The 11,953-nt window shown below is 43.9% G+C and overlaps 1 protein-coding gene and 1 pseudogene across 1 annotated transcript; one reads left to right on the top strand and one right to left on the bottom strand.

Annotated features, from left to right (window-relative positions):
* Positions 1–332: 332 nt before the first annotated feature.
* LOC119319806 lies at positions 333–471 on the bottom strand (annotated as a pseudogene).
* A 5,056-nt stretch (positions 472–5,527) lies between these two features.
* LOC119315073 lies at positions 5,528–6,404 on the top strand. Its single transcript, XM_037589744.1, has one exon. It carries the CDS (start codon positions 5,635–5,637, stop codon positions 6,259–6,261), a length of 627 nt encoding a protein of 208 aa, XP_037445641.1. The 5' UTR covers positions 5,528–5,634; the 3' UTR covers positions 6,262–6,404.
* Positions 6,405–11,953: the final 5,549 nt, after the last annotated feature.

Below are 11,953 nucleotides of genomic sequence, written 5' to 3'. Positions count from 1 at the left end.
CGTACTGCGGTGCATCAAGGTTGGCCGACTTCTCATCCACACCTTGGTAGCATTTGTCATAGTGTTTCCAGCACTTCTAGGCTGGGTGGCCCATCTTGCCACAGATCTGGCATTGGACCCTGGGAGCGGAGGCGTGATTGTTGTTGAAGTTGCCTCCGTTGTTTCTGTTGCCGCCGCCGCGCCCTCCTGATCTGGAGTAGTCGTGCCCGCCGCGGTCACCACCGTTGCCGCCTTGTCTGGGTCGTGGTCACCTCCGCCGCCGCCAGGTTTGCGGCCTCGGGTGGCGGTATTGGCGGAGGACTGTGATCCTCCACCGCGAAGACTCAGCCTCGTCTCGAAGCTGAGCAGCTACGAGAACAGCTCGGCAACGGTGACCGGCTCCACCTGTGAGCACATGGCGGACACCACCGGATCGAAGTCTTCTTCGAGTCCAGCCAAGATATGAGATACGATGTCGTCCTCATCCACCTTCTTCCCTGCGGCTATCAGCTCGTCGCAGAGAGACCTGACCTTTCCGACGTAGTCGGTGATGGAGGAGTTGCCTTTCTACAGATTTGCGAGGGCGATCCGAACATTGGTGGTCTGGGAACGGGTGCGGGATGCAAGCATCCCTTCAACCGTGTTCCAGAGCTCTGCTGAAGTGTGGCACGACGCAACCTGGATGGCGATCTCACGGGGAAGAGTCGTCAGCAGATAGGAGAAGACTTGTTGATCTTGTGCATACCAGGTTTGAAAATCAGGGTTCGGCGCCTTCGCCGTGGTCTTGCCATCAGACGAAGCTACATTGATCTGCATGGGTGGTGGTGGTTGCTCAACGTCGAGGTACTTTGCCATCTGCGCGCCCCGGATCGCAGAGAGCACGGTTGCCCACCATAGCGCCTGATTGCCCTTCGTGAGCTTCTCGGTGGCTGCGTGAGCGAATGGCGAGGATGGTAAGGAACTTGAAGATGTTTCCATGGATGAGCTCGAGGATGGCTCTGGTTACCATGAAAAAGTTGAGGGGTGGAAGCGTATGCATCTGGTGCAGGGACGCATGCGTGTTTATATAGCACATAGGATACATCATCGGCAGGTTGTTGTAGTCTTGACCCATCCGCCAAGCTATACAAGAGATAAGATCAGATCTAACTAACAACCCGCCTGGTTTACATTATACTCACGCATACAACACGCATACAATATTGTGACACACATGTCACGTCTATACAAAACAAGCCTATCATTTAACAGAGACCACACAATTTACAGGTACATACATATATGGAGCTTGGTATAGACTTGAAACTTAAATTACCATGGGCTACGCTTCGTGAAACTCGAGATCCGATCCGAAACAAAAAATACATGATTATTTATTAATAGGTCTAATGTGTTGCAAGTTGGCAACCAATCCAAAATATGTATAAGAAACCTACGTAGATGCAGGAGAATATTAGATTTCCCAAACACCAGTATATCATAAACAAAGTAGTATATAGGTAAATATTTAAGTCATATCTTTTTTTTCTAAGTCAAACATTGTAAAATTTAAACACGTTTATTGGTAGAATATTATTTAATAGTATGGGAACATTTTTTTACAACTTTACTTAGAAAAACCTACAAGTCCTTGGTATATGAAATATCCTTGATGTTACTCATAGGCTACCCTTGTGGCATGTCGCACTGAGTAGTAACTTTCGCTCACGATGCACCAGACTGAATTGCCTGATAATTCATGAACCGTCGCGTGCATGCCGGCTATCTGTTGGCAAGCACTCAAAGACTTCATCTTCACAAAGTACAAACTGGGTCTTCTATACACTCCACCTGAACACCAGTGTGGCACGACATGTGCATGCTTGCCATCTTTGCTCTCCTCCACAACACTCTTGAAGCACGAATTTGTGCTTCTTTTGGAATTTCAGATTTCCTTTTGCTGCACGACAAAACGATTATATGTGGCCATGTTAAGCTTCTCGATGCCAGATTTATTGTTACTCTCTCACGATAGAGATAAGTAGCAGTATGGCACGTTACCCATAGTGTGGTTAAGCCATTTCCACATGATCCCGCTGCCATGCATCAAGTTAGGTCATGATCTCATGTCTCACGCGCGTGGACTGATGAGCTGATACAATTTGTTAACTTCTCACTATGATTTCAAGATCAATTTGCAAATTACACATACAGATCAAAGTCACGGAATACATAGCCTATAGCGGGAGGTGGTTGCCGCAGGCTACTAGAAAATGGTTGTCCCTAGGAGAAGTTTGCATTGGGCCCCATAACATATATAGGTGGCTTAGCACTAGCAGAGTATGGAAGTGGCTAGCATCTACCAGAAGCAAAGGTTTGTAGCGGCATCTAGCGGCATGAAGGTAGGGGGTCCCTTGAATAGGTGTACATTAATTTTTAGGCTGCACCTACTTGAATATTTGTAATTCATCACCATGTCCTATTCTGATGGGCAGACAGAAAGATCGGCTTCGAGAACTGCGTGTGATCAGATGATGCAACCATGCATGGTCATGATAAGATAACATGTTTACAGCTTACTTTGATTTAACTCTCAATTTGCCATTAGTGGATAAAAATCAAAGTCGCACAATTGAGAACAGCCGAAAGGTGATCAGGATAAGTCACTGAGCGGGCCGCAGCACCTGGGTCCATTCTAATCCAGTCAGGTGCACACTCTTTTTATGGGCTCCTGCCACCATCCCATCAATGAGCCGTGGTCTTTGCTGGTAGCTGTTGGGCCTTTGGGCCGTCGGGTCCAAGTTCCGGACATGATTTCTCCTGAACGTTCAAGGATTCCATGGAGAGGTATTTTCAAACTTAAGATGCATTCAACACTATCGCCCCAAATTTTGGTATGAAGCTGCAGCCAAATTTCCCAGTGAATCCCAATCCTAGTTACATGAACCCTCCATGGCGTGAACACAAAAACAGCTCGATCGATCCAACACTAGCGAAAAAGAAACTACTCTAGTTGGTGGTCATGTTTCCCTGGCAACAAAGAAGATTGTCATGTTTGTATACTGTGTTATAAGCATCCATTCTACTACACTTTTATGGACAGAAAGTAAGTACATGTGGTGTTGGCCAAACATTATTGCTACATTTGCATATGCTCTTGATGGCTTGATATAGTGTGGATGAAAACGGGGCCATAGAAAAGTAATGGACAAACTCCGGCCTGTCGTGACTCATGAGATCCACTTTTTGTGGGCATGTAAAAGTGTTGCAAGGAAATTCATTTATGACGATTTAAAGAAAATGAGGATAATGTTGTGAAGTGAAGAACATGGTGGCATTTACTATACATGATACAACGAAGTGAGCTTGCACCACCAGTCACCATACGTCCTCTTGCACAATGGATAGAAATGAGGTAATATCACCAGAAGTCACATAACTTGTTCTGGATGTTCAGTTTGGTGCTAGAACTTCTAAAATACGGGTTTGTGGTCACCCAACTTGCGTTCTCGTGCAAATATGGTAACATCGCCCGTATCCGGCACTTAAGTGGCATGCCAACATGACTATGGCCCACTGTCAGTGACAGGAGCAAGTGTGCGCATGTTTTTTTGGAAACACCTCTGCTCTATATTTAGTTGTGCAGTAGCACGTGTGGGTCCCACTTGACAGTTTGTTAGATGAATAAAGGCCAGCGGACTGTTGCTGCCGCTGCGTTGTGTTTTTCCTTGTAGTCTAATTCGTCCAATTTCACGTCGTCATGTACAAACATGCCCTATGCCAACCACTGCACCGAGCACATTTTCATGTCTATGAAGAGATGAATCATCTTTTATTTTATAGAGAAAGCATGGTTCTTCATGTTGATTCCGATGGTCTCCACCACTAAACTTTTGCAATTTTAGCTGATATTTACAGTGCAGTACCTACCAATTATACATATTTTTAGTGCAATTTCAAAATCCGTTTCAATAAATTCGAGCGAAAAAAATCTGCTCACCCTCGAGTAGTCGTCATTGCCTTATTTGTTTGAATTCAAATAATTTAAAATGTAAAAATCTAGATAAAAAATATGGGCCAGTTGCTAGCTATATTTTTATCTAGATTTTTACATTTTAAATTCAAATAATTTAAAATGTAAAAATTTAGATAAAAAAATATAGCTAGCAAATGGCCCATTAATTAGGTAGCAACTGGACCAGGTTCAAATCTTGTGTAGGTTATATTTTTGCCAAAACACATATTCGATACAAAAATAATCAAAATGACCTACCACAGCAGTATAAAATTGCCTTTCTCTGCGATATACAAAATTGGCTAATTGCCTCATGATTTGAACTCTAGGCCTAGATGTGTGAAGAAAACTGACCTACCGCTACAGTACAAAATTGGATTTTAATTTTAAGTGATCCAAGTCCACATTGAAATAGGAATTCAAACCAACCGAAATCTTTTGAGAGGAATGGAAATAAATTCGCTCACCCTCTGAATTCGTTTATATAACTCGATATTAGAGCAAGCTTATTGCTGACATCGGTGGCGTCTTTGTATACGGTTGTCCCGGCCGAAATAAGGAATTTATTTGTCAGTTGACCAATATAATAGCATATGCATCTCTGTATTAGACATCAAAGGACGTTCATTCTGGTGGTTAGCACGCGCGGCGGGAATTGAAGAGGACAGAGGCAATTACAGTAGTACTTATTACGTGTGAATCATTTATACAGATGTAATTGTGTGAATCATTTGAACAAGCTGAGGGTGTTTCTGAAAAAAAGAACATCATACCTAGCGCCTCCGCCACTAACCGACGCTGACAGTGGGGAGATGCACACGTGGCACGCCATGCAAGCAGCGGATATGCCGGCGTACATGCTTTGTGACCGTATTTGCATGAGATTGCAAGTTAGGTGACCATAAACCCGTATTTTTAAAGTTTTAGCATCAAACTGAACGTCCAGAGCAAGTTCTATGACTCCCGTTGATATTACCTCGATAGAAATCTCCCTTCTTTGGTGCCTCTCTTTAGTAGCTCAGCTGTCTTCACCTAGCATTTCCATTGCCCCTTAAGAAGAAATCGGTAGCCAATCGTACCCACGGGTTTTCAAGGCAAGGACCATGCACCGACATCGATATGTGCAATAGTGCGGGTAGGATGGCCGTGAGCTTCCGATACCTCAAAGCAACAGCCCGCCAATCAATGCGCAATCCTCTACTACTACAAGCCCATGTTAAACACTAAATGCACTTCCACTGGCTGTTGATATCCACGGGTGCATGTTGCGACTTGCTACCTGTGATCGGATCTATTTATTGTTTCCGTGCATCCTTGTACTTGAATTCAAATTACCCATAATTTAGCCTAAAAAATGTCTTCCCATAGGAAGGAGTTTGTGAAATTTTTACAGGGGAAGTTTTTTTTAAAATTTTGTAACATGCACCGCCAGTCGTCACCACCTACCATTCTTATTGGGTGTCGTTGGACATGCATGGCAGTTTTTGCCTTGCCCGTTTATAGCTCTTGCCCGCCCCTCGCAAGTCCCAACTTGGAGAGAGGCGGAGAGGCCGACCGGCTTCGCCGCCCAGCCTCAAACCCACGGCAACTCTTGGTCTCTCGCCCTTCACCGACGTCTAATTGTTGTTCTCAGGAGTCAGGACATTCCGGTGGCCGGTTCAATGGCGGGCGACCTCGGCAGCTCGGCTGCAACAGCCACGGCGCGCCCCACGCGACCGGCCATGGCCGGTCGCTCCAGCAGCATGGCCCACGTTCACCACCACGCCAACGGAGTACCCGGAGCCAAGGCCAAAGACGGCGGTGGAGCGCTCGGTCGCCCTCCCACTCGCAGCTACAGCCACGGTCAGCGGCACAACCAGCAGCCTTCCCGCCGCTCGCATCATCGGCGCAGCCACAGCCACAGCGAAGGCGAGCCGACCAAGCACAGGCAGCCCGGGTGCAAGCAGCTGACCGGTGAAACGATGGGTGGATTAGCCACCGCAAGCTGCCTCCTCCCGTGCGCGGTGGTGGACTTCGCCTTCCTCGCCGCGGTACGCGCGCCGGTGGCGCTGTGCCGCCGCGCTGTACGAGGGAGCCGGCTCAGACGCTCGGCCTCGGTGGGAGAGGCGGAGATGGCGAAGCTCCGCGAGGAGGCGGACAGCGTACTCAAGTTCGGCAGGACGGCGTCGGCGTGGCCGGCAACGGCCCCAGCGGATGAGGAAAAGGAGCTGGAGAAACAGGTGTGGGCAAGTTTCCATGACGCCGGCTTCGGGAGGACCTCGCCGCATCTCGACAACGATATCAGTTGATCGGAAGAGACGCGGCGGCCCAGGTCGTGCGTGTAATGAAAGTTGTTTTTCTAACGTTACTCAGTATGTACCGATAATGGATCCACCACTCATTGTAACGTCAAGATTCATTTCAACTTTATAGGTATACTTTGAAAAAGAGTTTTCCTGTGCGATACACAAGGTTTTTTTTTTTTGCGAGGGATGCGATACATAAGGTTAACTAGAGGAATACATATATACCTGCATATATATGCTATCTAACTACTTTAAACAAGAGAAACTTGAATATATCCAAAACGAGTTTAAAATTCTTAAAACATATTTCACACATTCCTAAAAAAACTGATTTCCCCCGTTTCTCAAAAACTGATAGCGTGGAATATATTCAAAACAATTATTTCACTCATTTCAGAAAGCTGATTTCATTTATTAAAAACAGTGATTTCAGTACTTTTAAAAGACTTATTTCACTCAATTTAAAACACTGATGTCAAGGCCTTAGCTCCCTGGTTATATCCCTGGTTAGATCCCTGGTTATATCCCTTTTCTTCCCCTTCTCTCTTATATATAGCCGGTCCGCACTTTTTTCATTTTGTTTTTTTGCTTTTTTCCTTTCTCATTTTTGTTTGTGTTTTTCCTTCTTTCAATTAATCTGGGATTTCCAAAAAGTCAAAATTTCAAAAAGTTTCGAGTACTGAAAAAATATATCGAGAAATCATAAAATGTTTGTGAATTCAAAAAACATTCGGGAAATCATAAAATGTTCCTGATTTCAACAAAAAGGTCTCATATTATGAAAATATCACGATTTCAAAAAAGCATCGCGTCCCCGGCCTCCTGTCAAGACGGCCCGAACCTGGGTAAAACATCATTGTCCCCTGCCTCCTGTTACCATCGATCCTAGACGCACAGTTCGGGACCCCCTACCCCAGATCCGCCGGTTTTGACACCGACACTCCCCCTCCACCAACAAGCATCAATCCATGGGTTGCTCGAAACAACGAGTGCCTCCAACTAACAAGAGTCCCAGGGGGAGTTTTGTTTGAAATTATTTTGATTTAGTTTGCATAAAGCATGGGACTGGGCATCCCGGTGACCAACCACTTTCTGGTGAGTAAGGAGCGGAGTCCACTCCTCTTGAGAATAACCCGCCTAACATGGAAGATACGGACAACCCTAGTTGATACATGAGCTATTCGAGCATACAAAACAGGATATTTATTTGAAGGTTTAGAGTTTGGCACAAACAAATTTACTTGCAACGGCAGGTAGATACCGTATATAGGTAGGTATGGTGGACTCATATGGAATAACTTTGGGGTTTATGGAGTTGGATGCACAAGCAGTATTCCCGCTTAGTATTGGTTATGAACATGCATTAAAATTAATCAACACCGAATGCAAGCATGAGTAGAATATAATCCACCATGAACATAAATATCGTGAAGGCTATGTGTTTCAACTACATGTGTGAACATGCGCCAAGTCAAGTCACTTAAATCATTCAGAGGAGGATACCACCCTATCATACCACATCACAATCATTTTAATAGCATATTGGCACGCAAGATAGACCATTATAAGCTCCTAGCTAATCAAGCATGGCACAAGAAACTATGATCTCTAGTTGTCATTGCAAACATGTTTATTCATAATAGAATAAATCAGGAACGATGGACTAATCATATTTACAAAAACAAGAGAGGTCGAGTTCATACCAGCTTTTCTCATCTCAATCAGTCCATCATATATCGTCATAATTGCCTTTCACTTGAACGACCGAACGATGTGGATAATAATAATAGTGCATGTGCATTGGACTTAGCTGAAATCTGCAAGCATTCAATAAACAGGAGAAGACCCGACAATATGGGCTCTTTGGTCAGATCAACAATAATGCATATAAGAGCCACTTCAACAATCACTGGTAGAAAAAGGGCCTGTAGTCTCGGTTCGTAAGGGCCTTTTGTCCCGGTTCTGGAACCGGGACTAAAGGGTCGGTACTAATACCTCCCCCCTTTAGTCCCGGTTCAAACCAGAACCGGGACAGATGGGCATCCACGTGGCCGCTGTCGGCAGCCCAGGCAGGGGGGCTTTTGGTCCCGGTTGATGACATAAACCGGGACCAAAAGGCTTCCATGCGTCAGCAGCTGGCTGGAGCTGAGGTTTTTCTTTTTTTTAAAAAAAAGTGGCTGTTTTAGGGGTTTAGGGGGTTACTTTTAGGTTGTTATTAGCTAGCTAATAGAGAGAAGTGTCCTCTCTTATATCTTCATCCTTGGTTTACCAACGCTAGCTACTGCTATGTTCATTTCACCCGCAGATATATAATAACTCATGCATGCTCGCATCATACATCATCATATATAATAACAAGTCCTACTAATCAAGCATCATCATACAACTTCTACTCGTTATTAATAATAAGTCATACGATCATCATCCTCATAATCATCGAACCCAACCCTACATAATTGTTCTTAGCACATGATAATCAGTATCAGGTAGGACCTAAACACACTTAAGGTAAAATAGCATAAAACAATATAGACCCTGACTCTCCATTATGAAGAATGGAGATCATCATGTCTCCAATTCTTGCGCCTCGCTTCCTTTTGCTTCCAAGAAGCTCCTTACGACTATCCATACATTTTTTCCATCCTTTGATTTTCATGTCTCCACTTCTTTTAGAAATCTCGTATGGACAGTTGAGATTCGTAGGATGACCTGGATATATGTTCAAAACACGAAGGCTGCCGCCATTCTGATACATCAAATGAGGCACACAATCCTCTGGGATTCTCTGTTGAAAAACATAGTAATAATTTCGTAGTTAGCAATGATGTACTAGTTTTAGAAGTATGCAAAAAGATGCACGGATGTCGTAATAGTAAAAAATCTTACCAGGGTATCTCCATAGTAGTTACCGTAGTTCAACACGTGCACTAGTGGCACGTATTGACCATAATGTCGAGGAGTTCGATTGTACATATTGTAATTTTCAAGATCATTACAAAATCCAACCAGATGAGTTTTCTCCTTGTAAGTTAACTCAGAGCCATCGGTGTAGTAAGTTCTATCTACCATCTTCTACACATTCTTTGATACTTCAAAATAAGCTGTCAATGGAAATAAGCTGTCAACTATTTTGAAATGAACAATATAAATTAGTTAATAATTAACTATGTTTGAGAAACTCACATAGCGGTAGAACTGGAGGCGTATCAACAAGGACCTAAATGTCCATATTGTCTTGCTCGATTTCAGGATCACCAAGATCCATGGTGACAAGCATACCCTCATCAAAACCATACAAGTTGCAAAATGCTTCCCAATTTTTGCAACCAAAATGGGTTACGCTCTCAGCATTATACAACTTTACTTCAAAATCCACATCATGATGGGTCCTTAGGTGAATTTTCTTCGTTTCAAAATTTTCATGGTCTTCAAAATCCATCCTCTCCAAGACATAGCGTCTTGCATGGCATGGGATAAACTATACTCGAATTGTAAAAGATGAAAATTACACGTTGAAATAGTTGAAGTCATGCTTAATGATGAAAAAAAACACTTGTCGTCGTTGCGTACCGTTTCAACTTCGAAGGTCTCCTCGAGCTTAATGCTGAAGCGCCAACCATCGTCCAGGTGAGGCCTGTCGCACTGACCTCGATCATCGTGGCACCAGTCGCACTCCCCCGGGAGACTTCCGTCGTCCGATGATGACATTTCCTATACGTTCATAATTCAAAGACTAAATTAGATCATTATTATTCAACTAATCATATGCATATGCCTTGCATAGTGCTCTCCAATTTGAGCATTCAATAAGAAAAATCAAATCGCAAGATAAAGTAGTATTCAAATTAGGATGCATTCAATTATAAGAAAAACTACATCATCTCCATGTGTCCGTACATCGAATATTATCACTAATACACGTCGAATACTATCATACATATCGCCAGTACAGCTAGAACCGTAGCGCCCGACGGGTATCGGCGCGGGCGGTGGACACCCAAAGGGAAGGAACCATCACAGGATCATAGCTCCAGTGAGATCCCTGAAGAACCTGCCAGGTATTTTCGAACCTGCCCTCCAACGCAACCATGTAGCGACGGACGTGCTGGTCCTCCTCGCTGACACGGTGACGTACCACCTTCGCGGTGTCCAGAAGCCTCGACACCGTCACTGGCCCATGCGACCGCCACCAAACAAGGATCGGGTCAACGATGGGCTGGCTCCTCACCAAGCTACGCCCCCCGAAAGGTAGCGCCTCCCAGTACCACCCCGGCGGAGCCCAGTCCCGGACATGGCCCATCTGGTCAAGCAGGTGTCGTCCTCCGCCGACTTGACGATGAGGATGCGGGATAGGCATCGTCCACGTCGATGCGGGAATAATTGCTTTACTAAAAAAATAAACTAGTTCTATTAATTTTCTTGCTAAAAATAAACTACTTCTATAGTAAAATAAACCAGTTTTATTAAATCAACTAGTTCAACTACTAAGCACTTACTATAAATAGAATAATGTAGTACTTACTAAAAATAAACAAGTTTACCTAGTTCTAACTAATTCCATTAAACACTTTCTAAGTAGTACTAATTACTAAAAGTTATCGGGGAGGGGGGTATATCGACAACGACATACCCGATAACAAAAATAAGAAGAGGAAGAAGAAGAAAAGAGGAGCAGAAGAAGAAAGGAATAGAAGAGGAAGAAGAAGAAAAAAAAAGAGGAGAAGAAGTATTCCTTCTTCTTCTCCTCTTTTTCTTCTTCTTTTTCATCTTCTTATTTATTTCTCCTGTTATTCCTCTCCTCTTCTTCATATTCTTCTTCTTCTTCTCCTTCCTCCTCTTCTTATTTTCCTTTTTTCTCTCCTTCTTTTTCTTCTAAATATGAACATATACGTAAATTGACAAAGATAATTCTATGAACCAAAAAAATCATAAAAATTCTATGAACAAAATTACAACAGAAAAAAATCATAAAAAATCTATGAACAAAATTACAACAGAAAAAAATCATAAAAAATCTATGAACAAAATAAAAATTCTATGAACAAAATTACAACAAAAAAATTCATAAAAATTCTATGAAATTTTTTTCATATTCTTTGCATATATATGAACACACAAACTTTTGCATATGCAACAATAATATCACCAAAAAAATGTATGAACAGTACAAAATTCTAACTTTTGCATCTAAACTATACATCTAAATTAACTACAACAATTCAATTAACTATACATCTAAACTACGCATCTAAATTAACTACTACAACTCAATTAACTCTACATCCTAAATTAAACATCTAAATTAACTACACATCTAAAATAGGAAATTACGCAACGGGCCGGGGCGGCGATCGACGAGGAGGCCGGCAGGACACGGGGGCGACGGTGAGGGGCGCGGCGACGGCGACGGTGATGGGCGCGGAGACGGCGACGGTGAGGGGGTGCAGCGCGACGGGCGATGGGCGCGGAGACGGCGACGGTGAGGGGCACGGCGTCGGCGGCGAGGAGGCAGGGGGGCACGGGGCGGCGACGGCGTCGGAGGCAGGGGCGATGGCGAGGCGCAGCCTGGCGGTGTCGTCGGGCGGGGAAGAACAAACTGAATGAAAAATTTCACAAGTGCTACTTATGTAGACGAAGCATTGGTCCTGGTTCGTGACAGAAACCAGGACGAATGCCCCCTTTAGTCCCGGTTGGT

Source organism: Triticum dicoccoides, chromosome 6A, assembly GCF_002162155.2.
Source record: "Triticum dicoccoides isolate Atlit2015 ecotype Zavitan chromosome 6A, WEW_v2.0, whole genome shotgun sequence".
In the NCBI taxonomy this organism is placed as follows: Eukaryota; Viridiplantae; Streptophyta; class Magnoliopsida; order Poales; family Poaceae; genus Triticum; species Triticum dicoccoides.
Note: the sequence above shows the minus strand (reverse complement) of the source record. Positions and strands in the feature narration are given on the sequence as shown.

Coding starts and splice junctions, on each gene's coding strand:
- LOC119315073 (XM_037589744.1), top strand. CDS start 5,635: ATGGCGGGCGACCTCGGCAGCTCGGCTGCAACAGCCACGGCGCGCCCC.